At 44.0% G+C, this 20056-nt stretch overlaps 1 protein-coding gene across 5 annotated transcripts in view; it reads right to left on the reverse strand.

Moving 5' to 3' along the window:
• Positions 1-20056, reverse strand: part of ralgps2 (Ral GEF with PH domain and SH3 binding motif 2) — a 515898-nt gene that overhangs the window by 363309 nt on the left and 132533 nt on the right. For all 5 annotated transcript variants that reach the window (XM_078218008.1, XM_078218006.1, XM_078218004.1 and 2 more), the window contains exon 3: positions 3770-3894. In XM_078218008.1, the coding sequence (XP_078074134.1) occupies positions 3770-3826 (57 nt within the window). In that variant the 5' untranslated portion in view covers positions 3827-3894. The remainder of the gene's footprint in view (positions 1-3769; positions 3895-20056) is intronic.

Raw genomic sequence — 20056 nt, forward strand, 5'->3', positions numbered from 1 at the left:
AGACACCAAAATCAGTCAACAACGTCTTTTAAAACTCTCTCTTCCTCACAAAGAATTTCAGCTCCTCTTCTTCTCAGCGGTAGCCTGACCCCCAGTCAACAACAGCTCACAACTAACACGAATTCAACGGCTACAGACTTTGCTAAAAATGGCACATATCTACAGAATCTCCTCAATTCAGATTACTTTGCATAGATTCACAAATGCTACCTTCAAGTCATAGAAATAGCTGCAGCAACTGTGTATTTGTTTATTCTCAGCTCTTTTTATTCTTTTAAGGGATACAGGCGTAGCTGGCATGGCCAGCATATATTGCCCATCTGTAGCTGCCCTTTAACTGAGTAGGCCGTTTCAAATGGCAGTTAAGAGTCAACCACATTGCTGTGGATATCGGTCACATATCGGTCAGACCAAGTGAGGACAGCAGATTTCCTTCTCAGAAGGATTTAAGTAGACCAGATAGGTTTTTACAAAAATCAACAATGGCTTCATAGTCATTATTAGATTTTTACGTCCAGATTTTTAATGAATTTAAATTCCATCAGCTTCCATGGTGAGATCTGAACCTGGGCTCCCAAAGCATTACCCTGGGTCTATGGATTACTAGTCCAGTAACAATACCACAGCGCTGGATCTAGACTGTCTTCTTCAGCTTGCCTGTACTGCATCGCTGGACTCATTAACTTATACTGAGACCTGATAGCTCTGTCTCCTTTTATATGGTTTTAACCAGAAGTTTTGGTTTCTAATTCTCCATTTCAGTCTAACCCTGGAAAGGTTAGTTTACTTTCTCAATCTTCCTTAGGGTCTATCTCAAAAAATACAAGTTTATCTAAAAATGTCATCACATCACATTTAGAGTCCTGCAAGCAGTTCAGGTCTCCACAGTGTAAAAATAGGCACTGAAGAGGATGCTGTTATGATTGTGAGGTTTTATCCAAGCATTGTGTTTTAAACTATTCAAAGTAAAATGGAGCACATGATTTTCCACTAGTTTTGCCTAACAATAAGCCAATGTATGCCAAGATGATAGCAAGTGTTGCTGAAAAAGAGAGACTTTTTTCCAAAGCTTTTCAACTTGCACTCAACAGGATAATTTGCAAAAATACCAATAAAAGGGATAACAACAAATTTGTATTGTATGAGAAAGAGTGCTGATTGTTTGGCAAGTGGACTATGATTGGTAGAGGCATCCCCATGGAGAATACACTAGTTAATAGTGATTGACAGTTAACTTAATCAAAAGATGATACCAGAAATGCATGGGTATACATATCAGGAAAAGGCTGACAGGCTCGGAATCTTACCTCATAAGGCTGAGAGTGAGGTGACCTAAATAGAGGTCTTTAAAATTATACAAGATTTTGACAGAGGAGATATTCAGAACAGCATAACAATAGGCCATTAGTATAAGACAATCACCAAGAAATCCAACAGGGAATTCAGAAGAAACTTCTTCACCCCAAGAATGGGAAGAATGTGGAGTGCACTACCACTGGGAATTGCTGGAGTGAACTGTATGGATGCATTGAAGGGGAAACCAGACAAGCATATGAGGGAAAATGGGATAGTTGCAATAGTAGACTTAGCCGAGAAAAGATGGGAGGAGGATGGAGTGGAAAATAAATACTGGCAATGGACTGGTTGAGCCGAATGACCCATTTCCGTGCCTTTTATCCTTTGTAATCCATTCAGCCTTGCTCCCCACTACTATCAACTGCTGAGCCTGTGACTGGTTTTACTTGTTTTTCAGCTTCAATTATACTCCATGGTTCACTTCATGGGCCAGAGTATATTTCTCCAATGTTTCTGGATTTTATGATGACCATTTCTTTGGCCGCCTTGCAACCGATTCAGAATATCTTATAGTGACGGACCCCAGAGGAAGAAAAAAAATCAAGTTTGGGCCTTCGGAGACTGGGAACTACAGCTCAGTCAGTCTCAGCAGTTTCTGCACATGCGCTAGCCCCTTGAAACTGCTGCACATATGTAGATCATTCCCTTTTTAAGCTTCAGTGGTTCTGCTCATGTGTCAACCAGAGCTTCGTCAGGATCCTTGTAAAGCATGTGCACAGTTGGTTCTTTTCTGTTTCTTCTCACTTGAAGGGGACCCTGCATTTGTGCAGAAGAGAAAAAGGAAGAGCCCTGAAACAGAAAGTGAAACAGCACAAAAGCGAGGGTCAGGTGACCTAGAAGAAACTGCCATTGCACAGAGAGGCACAAAAGGTCAGGAGCTTCGGAGACTACATTTCCCAGAAGAAAGGAAGGAAGCCCCAAAAACCAGGGATAGCTAAGTTAAGGAACAAGAACAGGAATTAAACACAGATCCTGTGCATTTCAGTTAGAGAGCAGAGAAGTTTCCAAAATAAAGAGAGAAAGTGGCAGGAAATAGAGCACAAAGGGCTTGCAAGAAGCCAGAAGATCTGAGGTGATAGCCAAAAGTTGGTGACTCCTTACTATGGGCCTGAGATGCAGTGGTGTTCTGTTAGTACGGATGAGTATCTGAGAGGGTGCACAGAAGGCCAAGCTTGAATAATCATGGTGAACCAGGGAATAGGTACATTGGAAGGAGAGTTCAAAACCCTGGAAGTAGATACTTTTTGAAGATGCTTGAGAGAAAATGTCTTCAGGGAGGAGATTCCAAGGCAGGGTCTTCATGAGTGGATATTGGAAACATTTACATGAAAGACAGAGTTTCTGGAGACCAACTGGCTCACAGTGTGACAAGCATCTGTGCGGCAGTGGGTGGAGTTGATGAGAGATCCATTGAAGTTGCTATGGTTGCACCTATCACTTGGTTTCGGGACGTGGTAACCAACCACATTTCGCCTTTTAGTTCATGGACTGTATAACATAGGAGTACAAAATAGAATTTATAACTTGTAATAACCTTAGAAATCGGGATATATTTATAAAATATATGTGGGACAAATGATATTGCAATATAATTAATCATTTCTGGTTCAATAAATGTTTTATCCTTTTTTAAAAGGCCATTAGCAGACTTTTTTGACTCTGTTTAGTAGCCACACTCTACGTTTCTAAACAAGAACAAAAAATTAGGATCTATCAGGCCGGGTTCCATCCTGGGATCTGATTTGTCCAGCGGTAACGTCAGTTTGGATCATAACATCATGATTTTTTATTTTTGTGGAAGTATCAGTGCGCCCATTTGATATCACACACTTAAAATAACTCCTGGACTTGAACTGCCCACCATACCTATTTCTGAACATGGACATGAGTTTATTGTTGCTTAGTGCCAACTTCATCCTACCCATATCAATTTCATCCCACTCCAGAATCTCTGGATTGCTTCCTATTGTTTCCTCTCTATTCCCACCCCCCGACCATTTAGGAGGATAAACGCATCCTAATAATTGCTATGTAACTAGGCCTACAACTCTAAATTTTCCCTGTGTCCATTCACAGTGCTTGTTGGCTGCTGCCCCTGTCCTGAGTCCATCATTTCCATTTGGACATTTTAAAAATTTATTTTCTAAAACCTGTTTAACCAAATCCACCCAAACCTCTCCTCATCTGGCCCAAATGTCACGTTTCTTTTGATAACACTCCTGTAAAATGCTTCAGGATGCTTGACTATGTTATGGGTGCAAATACAAGTTGCTATTAGGGCTTGTTCACCAATACTAATAGGCACCATTATGAAAAGCCTATTTGAAACTTCCAAGGACTGAAAATTAGAGAATAAGAAAAACATAAACACAGATGGTTGTGTGAGATTTCAAAGAATAAATGGAAGCCTTACCTCCGAAGCAGTGGCTGTAAAATATATGGTGCTCGACTGTCCGTTGGTCAGGTCCATACTTCCTATGCCAACCACCACAGCAGCACTATGGAAAGCTCATGGTCAGGATGGGACCTTCATCACTCCTTCAACACAAAGAAATAGCACAGTTACAAGATTTCTATCAGGGTAGCTCAAACTCCTTATTTATTAAGCACCTTACTTTAAAAAGAGGTGCATAATGTAATCAGACAAATCCAAGTACTTAATTTTTTCTTCTGTGACCAGCTGAATGACTAAAAAGCAAATTAGCACCTCAAATTTATGCCGACAAAACAGCTGCCATAAATTGCCAAAGAAGCTGATGATTTTAAATGATTCAATTGAGAGGAAAGTTGACTCCCAATTATTGTACACAAAAAGCTTACACAATGGCAAACTATTAATTGCATGCGCCTGAATATGTTTCCTCAAGAAGAGTTTTATATTTAAACTGTAACATTACCACAGAGTATAATATCTATGCACTTAAATTCCCAACATACTTACTAAATCCATTCTAATTTAATTCCATTCTCAAAGATACAACAGTTTAGAAGTGGCCAGTGAACCCAGTTTATCTGGAAGTATTCACTTCCCAATACTTTACCACATGAAACATACAACTTGAATGATCTCAAATTCAATTTCTCTCAATGATTTTGGCTATATCTTCCTTCCTCAAAACATTAAATATCGCTGGAATATCGTTTCTCAAATGGATTTTATAAATTTCCAATAATTTGAGTTTTTAATGGCATGTTTTGATTTTCTACCAAAAAATGCCTATCTCAGAGTTAAGTTTCCATTTTTGATGATGTTCGGATAATATTCGAGTTTTTTGTGAAAATGTAGTGTTCCAGTGATGCGGTGTTCAGTACAAAGCATGGCAGATGCAGATACCGAATGCACAAATCGAAAATTAATATCTCTCGTGTGCAACTGTGGTCACCCAGAACAGACCATGGAACACAATGACTCAATCCCAACTCATCAATATGAAGGCAGTAACAGTGATACACACAGCCGCACCTGACATAATATGTAAAATTATAGTTGTTGCTCTCTATTTAGCCATACAAAAGAAAATGTCACAGTTGCATACATACTTGAAGTGGAGTTTGCATGTCTATTGGTTGTGTGGCTCTGGCTACCACACCATACGGAAAATCCGAAGGTATCGAACTGCATTCTATCCTGTGAACCTACCTGAACCAGCAAAATCACCTCTGCTTGATGAGTGCCAACATACTTGGGAGATTTGCCTTTGAGAGGACTGCTGTACTCATGATTCTCTCTTTCCATTCCAGAATGCATGACGGTGAATTTGTTGAGCTTCTTTCTTCATGACCAAAGTCGTCCATCTTTCACAGGCGTACAAGGTGCTAAGAACACAGGCCTCATAAACTCAGATCTCAGTCCTAAGAGCACTCCCTGCACATTTTATGAGTCGGCCAAAGGCAACAGCTGCTTTCCCAATGCATGTATACTGATTACGGTAATCAACAAACGATCCAAATTTGTGGGCCCAGGTTGCAGAATTTGCTAACCATTCCAGTGGTGTGTTATTTTGTGCAATCTGGAGTGGAGATGTTATACCTTGGAACATGACCACATCTTTTCTTGACATTTATAATCAGGGAGAACAAGTTACAGGCATGAGAGAGACAATCCATGAGTCTTTGTAGCCGAGTTTCTGAATGAGCGAACAGCGTGGCATGATCAGTGTGTTAGGGCTTTCTGGCCAAGACATGCTCTATTTTTGTCCTTATTTTCAGTCTGGATAGATTGACGAGCTTGCCATCTGACCTAACGTTATAGCAAGAACACATCCCTATTTCACTCTATTCCCCACCCTGAAACTGTCAGAAATGTTACCGTAAAACTATACAGTATGTGCATGCTGACAAGCAAGAAATGGATGAGACTGAGGAGCTTTGGGGTCGGCCAACTTCCCCAAAACCTTGTAAAGTCCTGCCCCGTTGATGATGTTGAATGTTTTAGTGAGATCTACAAAAGTAAGGCAAAGAGGTATATTCTGTTCCCTGCACTTCTCTTACTGTGTCATATGGAGATGGTCATGTCCACTGTGGACATGCTAGTGCAAAAAAATGTACTGTGGTTTTGAATACACTGCATCTGGAACAAGATAGAATATGTTATGCATGACCTTACTGATGGCCTTCCCAGTAACGTTAGTGATGAAGATGCTCCTGTAGCTTTGGAATTTTCTCCGTTGTGTTTGTTTCTGTAATAATGTGGTGATTTTTGTGTCCCGCATCTCCTGTGGAATGGAACCTACCTCCTGATAGCGAAGCTCATGAAGGTCTGACAATGTTTGAGCAGTCTGGCTGAAATTCCAACCTCACTGGGTCCCTTTCTGCTTGCTCTGCATTTAGTGGCTTTTTCAAGCTCAAGTGTTGTATGTCTAACTAATTCATAACAGGAAACTGCAAAAGAGCATCAAACACAGATGGAAAGATGTTCATCTCATGGAGCGGCACGATGGCACAGTGGTTAGCACTGCTGCCTCACAGTGCCAGGGATCCGGATTCGATTCTTGGCTTGGGTCACTGTCTGTGCGGAGTCTGCACGTTTTCCCCATATCTGCGTGGGTTTCCTCCGGGTGCTCCAGTTTCGGCACACAGTCCAAAAGATGTGCTGGTTAAGTGCATTAGCCATGCTAAATTCTCCCTCAGTGTATCTGAACAGGCGCCGGAGTGTAATTTCATTGCAGTGTTAATGTAAGCCTACTTGTGACACTGATGTATAAACTTTAAACTTTATAGCTCACATCAGTGCTCAATCCAGTGGGACATTTGCTTACTTCTGAAATGCCCTTTCAACCTATTATATGAACCATGTAAGATTTCTCTTGTCACAGTTTATAGACCAAAACATCGTGATTTTTTTAAATATGCCATTTATATATTTAATGGTACTTTTACGGTGTTAGTTTGCCTGAGATTAAAGGGATTAAACCAACTATATCTAAGAAATTACTGCCACCTAGTGAAAATAGTGTATAAATTTACTGCTTTAACAAGTACGAAGTGAAAACCTATACGAAACATTAAAGAAAATGATCACCTGGTAAACATGTGAACAATTATCAAACAAGAACTATAACTGATCTGCACAAATTTGTTTTAATTGTAATTTCTCATTAACTTCAATAAACGAATTTTGCATTAAAATAATAAAATATATTTGGCCTTGTATAAAGTCCTTTGCTTTCCAGAACTGCATATAGAGCCTATATGTAATTTCAAATATATCTTTGTCACAATTCATCCATCCAAGGATTTAGTCCACATGTTGCAGAGAACCCACAGTTAAGTTTATTTTAGATTTTCCATCAATTGTTCAACAGATGAATAATTGGTAGCACCGAATTACTTTTTTAAAAATTAATTCACAGACTGTGGGCGTCATCGACCAGGCCAGCGTTTATTGCCCATCCCTCGTTGCCCTTCAGAAGGAGGTGGTGAGCTGTCTTCTTGAGCCATTGCAGTCCGAGGTGTACATACAGTGCTGTTAGGGAGAGAATTCCAGGATTTTGACCCAGCGACAGTAAAGGAAAGGCAATATATTTCCAAATCAGGATGGTGAGTGACTTGGAGGGGAACTCCAGGTGGTGGTGTTCCAGGTATCTGCTGCTTTTGTTCTTCTAGATGTGGAGATGCCGGCGTTGGACTGGGGTAAACACAGTAAGAAGTTTAACAACACCAGGTTAAAGTCCAACAAGTTTATTTGGTAGCCAAATAAACCTGTTGGACTTTAACCTGGTGTTGTTAAACTTCTTACTTTGTTCTTCTAGATCAGAGATTCCCAATTGAGGTGCCACAGCACACTGGTGTGCCATGAAGGCCCCACAAGTATGCCACAAAATAAGATAAAAATTATTAAACATTAATGTAAATAAACTAAAGATATTCTTCACTTTCAGCTCCATGGTGGGCATTTCCGTGTTCCAATGAACCTCGGGCCTCTCACGCATGCACTGGCTGGGAATGGGCCGCACATGCGCAGTTCAAATTGTTTATATTGGTAATCCAAACTGTGCATGCGCCAGCTGGGGATGGGCCGTTCATGTGGGGTTCCGATTTGTTAATATTGGTCAGGAGCATGCCCTTTCTCGGGCATTGCACGCATGGTTCGGATTACCAACATAAAACATTCTAAACCGCGCATGATGCATGCAGAATAGATACCAAGTTTTTTTGAATTGGAAATGCCAACTACAGAGTTGAAGACAAAGGCCTGTGCAAAAACACAAAACGTGTGCAAAATCCTGGGAGAAGTGAGGGAGACAGGGAAAGGTTGGGGAAAAAAAGGAGAGAAGATGGGAAGAAGATTTTTTAAAAACTCCCAGTGAGGGAAGAAGAGTTAAGAAACAGGGACAAATAAAGTTAAGAAAAGGAGAAACAGGCTCCAATATTGTATTTGGCATGCAAATAGTGATATGGCTTTCACAGTAACCTTCTTAAACAAATGAAAATTGGATTAAATTGTGGCTTGACATGTTTTTAAAAGGCTTTAATGATAAAAAGTATTTTGCAAGCGGGCAGTTCAGTTGGAGAAAATAGGAGATATGCCTCAAAAGGTTTATAGTATAAAGGTTGGGAACCACTGTTCTAGATGGTAGTCACCGTGGGTATGGAAGGTACTGTCTAATGAACGTTGATGAGTTCCTGAAGTGCACCTTGCAGATGGTACACACTGCTGCCACGTTTCATCAGTGGTGGAGGGAATGAATGTTTGTGCTAGGGTAGCAATCAAACGGGCTGCTTTATCGAATTGTGTTGAGCTTCTTGAGTATTGTTGGAACTGCATTCATCCAGGCAAGTGGAAAGTATTCCAGTGCACTCCTGACGTGTACCTCGTAGATGGTGGATAGGCTTTGGAGAGTCAGGGGGTGAGTCACTTGCTGCAGGATTCCCTTTGACCTTCTCTGGTAGCCACAGTATTTATATGGCTATTCCAGTTCAGTTTCTGGTCAGTGGTTACTCCCAAGATATTGATAGAGGAGGATTCAGCCATGCTAATGCTACTGAACGTCAAGGGGTGATCCTCTCTTTTTGGAGATGGTCATTGCCTGACACTTGGATGAATGCCAATTGTCACCTCAACCCTGCATTTGTCCAGGTCTTGCAGCATTTGGACATGGACTGCTTCAGTCGCTGAGCAGTCGCGAATGTACTGAACATGATGCAGTTATCAGTGAACATCTCCACTTCTGACCTTATGATGGAAGGAAGGTCATTGATGAAGCAGATGGTTGGGCCTATGACATTACCCTGAAGAACTGCTACTGTGATGTCCTCGAGCTGAGGTGATTGACCCCCCAACCATCTTCCTTTGTGTCAGGTATGACTCCAACCAGCAAAGGGTTTTCCCCAATTCCCATTGACTCCAATTTTGCCAGGGCTCCTTGATGCTACACTCAGTCAAATGCTGCCTTGATGACAAGGGCAGTCACAATCACCTCACATCTGGCATTCAGCTCTTTTGTCCATGGTTGAACCAAAGCTGCCATGAGGTCAGGTGCTGAGTGACCTTAACTGTACGTTTGTGAGCAGGTTATTATTGAGTAAGTGCTGCTTTCATTGCACTGTTAATTGGCTGGATTGGATTGGTCCAATTTCTTGTGTACAGGCCATATCTAAGCAATTTTCCACATTGCTGGGGAGATGCCAGTGTTGTAGTTGTACTGGAACAGCATGGCTAGTGACGTGGCAAGTTCTGGATCACACATCTTTAGTATTATTGCTGAAATACTGACAGAACCCATAACTCTGGGGATAGGCCATAGGCCTGGGGATTTATTGGCCTTCAATACCATCAATTTCCCCAACACCATTTCTCCACTGGTATTGATTTCATTCAGTTCCTCCCTCTCACTGAACCCTGTGTTCCGCAACATTTCTGGTATGTTATTTGTCTCCTCCTTTGTGAAGACAGAACCAAAATATGTATTCAGTTGGTCAGCCATTTCTTTGTCCCCCTGGCTACCTCTTTCACTCTTGTAAGATGATTTGGAATGCATTGCCTGAAAGGGTGGTAGGCGTACATTCAATTCTGGCTTTCAAAAGTGAAATGGATTAGCACCCAAAGGAGAAAAAAATGGCAGGTCTGTGCGAAAATGCTGGGGGAGTGGGACAAGCTAAGCTGCTCTTCTTTCATCCTGGTATATTTGGATGTAGTTACAGAAAGTTGCAATTCTATTTGGCATTCCTGTGCCCCAGTTGGACTGGTACATTTTTTGTCACCACTGGTAAATGTTGCTGATCTTGTTGGACAGTATATCCAATATCTCTCATCATTGTCTATTCATCACCCAACTGCTGCTCAAAGTCTCATTATGGCTTTAACCACCTCCAGTTCACTTGCCCCATGCCCTTCTTTCAAGTTCTATCCTACATAAATGTCTATGTCCTCAGTCCATTCCTTGTTGTAGCCTACTCACCTATCAATCCAGTCTTTGGCAGCCCTGAACTTCAGCGCTTCAACCTTGAAATCCCCAACTTCATCTACAAATCACCTTCAGCCATCTTGTACCTCCTTGAGTTGTTGGGCTATCCTTCAATTTCAGGATGACATCTACCAAGAATTTCACAGTAACTTCATTGCAGTGTTAATGTAAGCCTTACTTGTGACTAATAAATAAACTTTAAACTTTATAAATAAGGGTTGCAAGTTTCTGCCATGGGTCTTCAAAAAGACTGAGCAGACCGATTCTCAACCCGCAGATGTTTGGACACATGGGGCAGGACACCCCACAAAGTTGTGGGATCTAGGATGCAGGATTTGCTTCCTTTTTATTCTCTCTCTACATCCACTCTGCCTTTAAAATATTGTCACACATAACACGATGCAACTTGAATAAGTTGTTGGCATTCTAAACAATTGGTAGCAAGCTTCCTCAGTCATTAAGTCAATGGCGCCATGCTTCATAGAGAGCTCCAAAGTGCCTTTGAAAGATTTTCTTTGTCCTCCCCTGGAACATTAGCCATTTGAGAGTTGAGAAAACAGGAAGATAGGGAAGATGGTTTTAGCCATCCAGGCACAGTGCTCAGTCCATCAAAAGAGAAAATGGTGGAAAATCTCAGCAGGTCTGGCAGCATCTGTAAGGAGAGAAAAGAGTTGACATTTCGAGTCCAGATGACCCTTTGTCAAAGCTAAAAGGCAGAGAAAGTGGGAAATATTTATACTGGGGGGGGTGAGGGAATGAAAGATGAGTCATAGCCACAAAAACAAAGGGAAAGGCTGCTATCATAGAAATCATAGAAACCCTACAGTGCAGAAACAGGCCATTCGGCCCATCGAGTCTGCACCGACCACAATTCCACCCAGGCCCGACCCCCATATCCCTACACATTTACCCGCTAATCCCTCTAACCTACGCATCCCAGGACACTAAGGGGCAATTTTAACCTGGCCAATCAAGCTAACCCGCACATCTTTGGACTGCTCCATATGCCCCATGCCCAATGGGTAATGCCAAGGTGCCCCCAAGGGGCAAATGGAGCAGTCCAAAGATGCTAATGGCAATCCATAGAGACAATAGAAGGTGTGAATGGCCAAACGACAGAGAAGCTGAAATCAGAGGGTTAACTGTGACAGTTTAAACTGTAAACTACTGCAGATGCTGGACACCTGAAATAAAAACAGAACATGCTGGAAAAACTCAACAATTCTGGTAGCATCTGTAGAAACAGAGAGAAAACAGAGTTAACGGGGGTGATTCTCCCATCCCGCTACGCTAATTCTTTAGCTCAGTGGGTCAGGGGACTCTCGCGGCTGGCAATGCACAGGATTCGAGCATGCGTTCCCACCGCAATAGCATCTCCGGCAGCATCTGCTCTGCGCCGGAATTTGGCAGGGAGGCCGGTAAATATTTAAATGCTCATTTTAATCTAATTCAAATGCTATTAGCAGGCCCGAGACTCCTGGCCCGCTAGCATCTCCCCCCGCCAGAGCATTTCACTCCAGAGGGGTTTAGGGTAGCTCTCTACTTTCGGGGAACTAGCGGCCCGACCCGCTGGAGTGAAGGGGGGCAATTGGGGGCCCCCCACGGCAGGGTCGGGTGGCGAGTGGGGTAGCCTAAAGTGCCACGGTGCCCTCTGGGCATTGGCACTTTGCCCCTTGGGGGCACCTTGGCATTACCCATTGGGCATGGGGCATATGGAGCAGAGCCCCACCGATTGCCGCCTCCTGATTTCTTCCCCCACCCCAATAGCTAGCTTTCCAACCCTGCCCCCAATCGGCAGCCTACCCGACCCCCCTGCCAGCCCCCCAAGGCCAGCTCCGATCTCCACGCCCCATATGCAGCCCCAATCTCAATCCCCATTCCATGTCCAACCCTGATCGCACACTCCTTCTCTCCTTCTCTCCCATTGCAGAATGCACAGCGTGCTTCCCCTGATTGATCGGCCCTCAATAGGCCCCGCTCCCAGTTGGCCCCATCCCCTTGGCACTGCCTGGTGGGCAGTCCCAGAATGCAAGGCTGGCACTGCCCAAGGAGCACCCCCTTGCCCCCAACCTCCCAGGGGAAGCCTCACCAGGGGGTGGTTACGCCTGGTCCTCCATGATGGGGACGAGCTTTAATCCCCATTGGTGGGAAATTCTCCCGGCAGGGGGAGACACTAGTGAGCCCAGAGAATACCATCCTGGGCTCGCTAATCATATTGAAATTGCAATTTCAACATGGCAATCAGCCTCATGCTAAGGGACTGGCGATCAGCCGGACGCCGCTCGCAATGTCCCGCTACAGGCCCCCCGCTGATGTCTCCCAGCCTGCTGCAGTACTTGAGCAGCGCAGCGGGCCAGGACAATCGCCCCAAGATTCTTCTTCCGAAAGGGAGAGGCAGAACTATGATGGATTTTAAAATGTAATAGGTTAGAGGGCAGAGGCAGAATAAATACCAATGATGTCATGGAACAATAAGCAAAGAGGAATGGTGATGGTAGTAGTAAAGAAACATAGCACTGGTCCTCTGGTCCATTGTACCTACCATGGACCAATGCTTTTTTTAACCTTTCCTGAAATGCAGTAAATCAGAATTTGTTACCAAAATTTGCCCCAAACCAATTCTTAGCTGTCATCAAAACTCTCCTTTATTTAACATGTTGCTTTCCCTCCTTTCTCATCTACCCAAATCATGGCTAAGCAGTCAGGTGAAAGTGTAACCCGTGGACAGCTTCCAGGACTCCACAGATGCAGTTACATCTCTGGTTTATCTGCTGCTGAAACCTTCACCCATGCCTTTGTATCTCTGCATTTGAATTTTCCAACTCACCCTGATCAGACTCCCACTTTCCACCTACCACAAACGCTCATCCAAAATTCTTCTGTGAATATCAAAGCTCACACCAAGTCCCATTCACACATCATCCCTGGTGTCCAGTCAAGCAATACCTTAATTTTAAAATTTTCATCCTTGTTTCTAAATTCCTTCAAGGCCAATTCCTCTCACATCCTCCTGCCTTTTAACCTTATCAGATACCTGTTCTCCATCAATTCTGGCCTCTTCCACATCCCCAATTTTAACCAATCCATCAGTGTTAGCTGTGCCTTTAGCTGCCGGGGCCCAATGTTCTAGAATTCCCTCCTTAAACCGCCCTGTCTCCCTTTTCACTGTGACGGTATTGTGCCTTTAAGAAATGTATTTTAATCATGTTTCTCTACAGGATGTTTTAGTAGTCCCTGGAATTTTGTCGAACCCGTGTTGTCTGTAGCCAGTGTCCTTTATTGTTACTGAAGCAGTATAATTGGCATCATGATGGCTTTAATCTGAACTAATGCAGTGTTCTGTTGTTTCAGTGTTCCGCTGGATGGCAAAGAAGAGTAGAGCTTGATTGGGGATGATTGACAAGTCAGGTCATATGGCTAGGGATAGCTGTGTTTTCACAGAGAAGTCAGTTTTTAGTTTCATTTTTCAGAAGCTGCTTGGAACTGAGAAGGATAGCAGTGTCTTCCCCCTCTCTGGAGTTGGTGTTTTTGCTGTCTAAGTGTTGCTATGTTAGATGCTGCTTTTGAGTTGAGAGAAAGCAGTCTCTCTTTTCCCCTCTCTGAAGTCGGGAGACTGGAAGCAGCCAGAGACTGGGTTTACCTATCTGAGGTTTGGCTGTTTTGAGGATATATCCTTCTCTGAAAACTGCTGGCTTGGATTTCTGTCCATAGATGTTACAAAGCTGGAAATTCAGCATCACATGAGCATACTGATGTTTGTGCGAACTAATTCTAAAGGGTGTATGCCTGTGAGATATTGTTTTAAGTGGGAACAACAAGAGTTATACTGTGTCATGTTTAAGTCTTGTACTTGGTAAAAGTTATGCTAATTCTTTTTATTATATTCTGTGTTCTTAAATAAACTTTGATAAAAGCTTCCTAGTGGGTCACTTGAATGATACCTGGAGTGAAACACATTATGCTCGCCCATGCCAAAAACAAATGTAAAATTTAGGGTCTAGGTTAATTTCACAAAACACTTTGGCCGGTATTTTACAACCTTGCTTGGGCGAGGCTTGTAAAATCCCGCCTGAGGCCAACGGAAAATTCCATTCTGCAAGCCGCACCCGCCCCTATTCCAAGGCAGGCTTGGCGGTAAAATTCTAGCTTTTGGAGTCTCTAGCCTGGGTCTTAAAATCACCTTTAAGATGCTCCTTAAAAATCGCCACTTTGACCAAGCTTTTGGCCACTTGTCCTAACATCTAATGTGGTTCAGTGTCAAACTTTGTTTGATCATCGTTCCTATGCAACACTGAGACATTTTACCATAATAAAGGCACTATAAAAAGGCAAGTTGTTGTTGTTGGTTGCAAGATGTAGGACAGCAACCCAAGTCATCTTTCCTAATAACTTCCAGCCACACCTCCTCTACCTTTCAACAAGTTTCTTTCTTTTGCTCCCACACTATCTTTCAGCCCTGTCCATTAACTAGCATAGCTAAGATTAGAATCAGCTTGTGAATAAAAGTAAACCATTACAGTGTAGTACAAAGCCACATGGACCAGAAGGGCCACATTCAGTTTAAAACATGTGCTAATTTTGCTCTTAGCTAAGTAAAAGTTGAAGGGCAACAAATGGTCTCAGCAACCCTAGCCTAAAGAATAAACATTTGACAGAGTTCCTAATCTTGACCACTGTCCAGTGGATCAAATTTGGCTTTTGTTTTGGTATTATGCCCCGTGCAGTGGAATTGCCAACCAACATTCATGCATGCAGAATAGCCACGCAAGGTTAGTTCACAAAGAATCAAAGATGGCGCTGGTGTGAGAGGAAAGCATGATCCACAGGTGGCAAGATCCTTCTTGAAGTCTGTCTGGAGAGACGTTAATGCACATCAAGCAAGCTTTAAACATACCTGGAGTGCAGTTGCAAACAGACAACTTCGAAAGTCTGGCTGGAAAGGGTTATTTTTAAGATTGCTTCCTGCCAGTTGGAATTTACTGTGTGCGCTCAGCGGGAGAGGGGCTGTGGATTGCAGCTCTGTCTGCAAACTCTCTGCCCTTTCTTCACCCAAGAAAGGGTGAATTAAAATGGAAAGCAGGAGCCACTGAGGTCCTGCTGCAAATTGCAAGCTGCTATTTCTACTTTTGGATTGCTTTTTTTGCAGCTGGAGTTCAAAGAGGGGCATGTTGGGACTTGTAGTTCAGCCTGGAACCATCTTGTAGTTTTTTCACTCAGTCAAGTGTGAATTGGTTTAGGGTAGGGGGGCAGCCCAGGGAAGAATTCCTGTGTCATAAAAACTGCAACTGTCAGATCACCTAGGGACACTGCTGTTTCTTTTTTCAGCCAACCAACGATGAATTAAAGTGAGGGAGAAGAGTTGCAACTCGGCTGGGAACCCTTTGCCGCTTCTGTTCGCCCAGTTAACGGTGAAGTAAGGTGAAAAGCAATCCATGTAAGATTTCTGATAGATCGAACAGCGAGACAGCTTGATACGTGGACCAAGAAATAGCACCCCAGGCTGGAGGAAATGGGTAAGCCCACAGGCCCTGGCAAAATGGCAGGAACAGTAAGAAGTCTCACAACACCAGGTTAAAGTCCAACAGGTTTATTTGGTAGCACAAGCCACAAGCTTTCAGAGCGCTGTCCCTTGGCAGGAGGCAAACCAAAATCGAAGAGTGGGACCACAGGGGCAGAGGGGGGTGGGGGTCCCTACCACGCTTTCCTGGAGGGATCCCTGAAGTGGAGATGCCGGCGTTGGACTGGGGTAAACACAGTAAGAAGTTTAACAACACCAGGTTAAAGTCCAACAGGTTTATTTGGTAGCAAAAGCCACACAAAGCTTGTGTGGCTTTTGCTACCAAATAAACCTGTTGGACTTTAACCTGGTGTTGTTAAACTTCTTACGGGGATCCCTGAACCCAGCATGCTGAGCAAAAGGACAGGGGAAGCTATTGTGGAGGCCATGCAAAGATTGGACAGCGAATTGGGATGGTGGGCCACTGAGTTGCAGGCCAAGATAGATGAGCCGAGAGAGGACCTCGGATCATCTATTAAATCACTCTAAGGTGTCACCGTCGCCCACGAGAACCGTTTGAAGGAGCTTGAGGATTCGGAGGCATTTAGGGGAAACACTATCACCGAGCTGAAGAGCCAAGTTACTCATTTGACATCGGAGATTAAGTCCCTAAGGGAGAAATGTGATGAGATGGAAGGACGCCAAAGACAAAATAACATCCGTCTGATAGGCCTTCTGGAGGGAATCGAGGGCTCAAATATCACAGGCGTTGTCGCCCAGCTAGTGAAGAATGTGCTGGAACTTGAGGACGAGCCGCTTCTGGATTGCGCACAGAGTGTTACGGGCAATGCCCAGACCAGGAGAAGCTCCTCGACCCATTATTGCACGAGTACATTACATCTCAGCACGAGAGAGAATCCTGCGGCAAGCAGCACAGTCTACCACTCTGAGGTACCACGAAAATAAGCTGTTGATATTTCCAGATTTTACCTCGGTGGTGACAAGGAGAAGGGCGACCTTTGTTGATGTCAAACGACTTCTGCGTGACTGTCCTGGGGTCAGGTTTGGGCTTCGCTTTCCGGCCTGCTTGAGGATTACTCTCAACAATGGAACTGAGCACAAGTCCACAGATCCAGTGGCGGCGATGAAATTTGTGGAGCAGACTTTTGAATCGGGTGACCGCACGGTGGATATAACCTGATATGTTTTTTATGAACCTGCATGCTATACCCGGATCGAATTGTCGGCCAGGAAAGGGTAATGGGTTTTGCGACTGTTAGGTTAAGTGTTAAGCATTTGGTATTTCTACAGATCTTTTCAGGTTATAGCACCTGTGACCGCGATGGGAATGGTGGTGGAGAGCGTGTCCCATGCAGAGTGCTCTGAAGGCGCCGCGATAAGGAGGGGTTGGAGGTACAGGCACCCTGTTTGGGAGGGTGCGTGTTGGAGGGGGTGGGGGGGATGCTGTGTTTGCAGGTTTGGTCTGTGTGGGTGTTTTTGTGTCTTTCCTATATCTTTTTTTTCTGTGGGTGTGTTTTGATCTCTTTCAAGCCCAGTTTCTCTTTCTCGTGGTCGGTTCCCTGTGGCCGGTAGGGAGGGTGGGGGTGGGGCCCTGGGGTGTGGCATCTGCCGATGTCAGTGGTTGGGGGGAGACTCCTCAGTGAGGAGGGATACCAGGCTACCGTTAGGAATGTGGGATGCTGGCTTGGAGGCCCTTACACTCCGACCTCGGAGCGATCAAGTTCACCAGCTGGAATGTCAGGGGATTGAATCATCCAGTTAAGCGCGGTAAGATATTTCAACATCTTCGACTACTGGGTACCCAAATTACATTCCTCCAAGAGACCCACCTCAGGCGAGTGGACTATTTTAGGCTCCGTAGAGGATGGGTGGCGGGGGGGGCAGCAATCCTCATCCACAAGTCCTTACCCGTGCTAGTAGCCAAAAATGACTCAAATGGTCAATACGTCATTGTCACGGGTAAATTATATGGGACACCCCTGGTGTTAGCCAATGTGTAAGCCCCAAACTGGGACTGTGAAAACATTTGCCCAGCCGTTTTTCGCAGTACTTCCAGATTTGAATTCACATCGGTTGATATTGGGTGGAGATTTCAAATGTTGGTTGAATCTTGCCCTGGACCACTCCTCCCCCAGGAACATAATAAGAACATAAGAACTAGGAGCAGGAGTAGGCCATTTCGCCCCTCGAGCCAGATCCGCCATTCAATAAGATCATGGCTGATCATTTTGTGGACTCAGCTCCACTTACATGTCCGCTCACCATAACCCTTAATTCCTTTACTGTTCAAAAATGTATCTACCCTTGCCTTAAAAACATTCAATGAGGTAGCCTCAACTGCTTCACTGGGCAAGGAATTCCACAGATTCACAACCCTTGTGTGAAGAAGTTCCTCCTCAACTCAGTCCTAAATCTATGTCCCCTTATTTTGAGGCTATGTCCCCTAGTTCTAGTTTCACCCGCCAGTGGAAACAACTTCCCTGCTTCTATCTTATCTATTCCCTTCATAATCTTATATGTTTCTATAAGATCTCCCCTCATTCTTCTGAATTCCAATGAGTATAGCCCCAGTCTACTCAGTCTCTCCTCGTAAGCCATCCCTCTCAACTCCAGAATCAACCTAGCGAATCTCCTCTGCACCCCCTCCTGTGCCAGTATATCCTTTCTCAAGTAAGGAGACTAAAACTGTACACAGTACTCCAGGTGTGGCCTCACCAGTACCTTATACAGCTGCAACATAACCTCACTGTTTTTAAACTCCATCCCACTAGCAATGAAGGACAAAATTCCATTTGCCTTCTTAATTACCTGCTGCACCTGCAAACCAACTCCTTGAGATTCCTGCACAAGGACACCCAGGTCCCTCTGCACAGCAGCATGCTGCAATTCTTTACCATTTAAATAATAGTCCATTTTGCTGTTATTCCTACCAAAATGGATGACCTCACATTTATCAACATTGTACTCCATCTGCCAGACCCTCGCCCACTCACTTAGGACTATCTATATCCCTTTGCAGACTTTCAGCGTTCTCTGCACGCTTTGCTCTTCCACCCATCTTAGTGTCATCTGCGAATTTTGACACACTACACTTGACCCCCAACTCCAAATCATCTATGTAAATCGTAAACAATTGCGGTCCCAACACTGATCCCTGAGGCACACCACTAGTCACTGATCGCCAACCAGAAAAACACCCATTTACCCCCACTCTTTGCTTTCTGTTAGTTAACCAATCCTCTATCCATGCTAATACATTACCCATAACACCATGCACCTTTATCTTATGTAGGAGTCTTTGGTGCGGCACCTTGTCAAATGCCTTCTGGAAATCCAGATACACCACATCCACAGGTTCCCCATTGTCCACTGCACATGTAATGTTCTCAAAGAATTCCACCAAATTAGTCAAACATGACCTTCCCTTCATGAACCCTGTCAAATTGTCATTTGCCTTAAAGTCTGCGGGAGAGCGCAGTTCTTATATGATTCATTGATCATGCGCAATAGCAGGAAAGCCAACCTATCCATAAATATTTTGTAGAATTCGACGGGGTACCCATCTGGTCCCAGACATTTCCCACTCGGCATAGTTCTGGCCGCCCCAACAATTTCTTCAATGCCACGGCCTCTCCCCTGTTCACCACGGGGGCTACCGCCTCATTGGCAATAGTCTCTGAACTATAGAGGGTTGAGTAAAAATCCCAGTTGTCGAAGATGTTGAAAAGGAACGCTGTATCTTCCAAGTTGGCAGAAATTATTAAATCATTTCTCACTGAATACATAGTGTCGGACCCATGGAGGTTTCTTAATCCCACTAGTAGGGAATATTTTATTGATTAAATTTTATTAAATTGATCTCTAATTTTATTAAATTGATCTCTAAGATTGTGGCCATTCGCTTGGAGGACATTCTGCCCTCTTTTGTCTTGCGTGACGAGACTGGGTTCATTAAAAATAGACATATGTACTCGGAAGATTCGGCAGCTGTTTAACATCATGTAGGTGCCTGCCACCTCCAAGCTACGATGTGGAGTTGCTGGCGTTGGACTACCTCCAAGATACCAGAGATATTAATCTTGCTGGACGCTGAAAAATTGTTTGATCGGGTGGAATGGGATTATTTATTTTAAGCTCTTGGGAGATTCGGGTTCGACCCAAAGCTCATCTCCTGGATCAAAATACTGTTCTCCGTCCCTCTAGCCTCGGTCCGGACAAACGACATGCATTCAGCTTTTTTCTCTTTGTCCCGGGGCACTGGGCAAGGATGCCCCCT

Source organism: Mustelus asterias, chromosome 8, assembly GCF_964213995.1.
Source record: "Mustelus asterias chromosome 8, sMusAst1.hap1.1, whole genome shotgun sequence".
Lineage (NCBI taxonomy): Eukaryota > Metazoa > Chordata > Chondrichthyes > Carcharhiniformes > Triakidae > Mustelus > Mustelus asterias.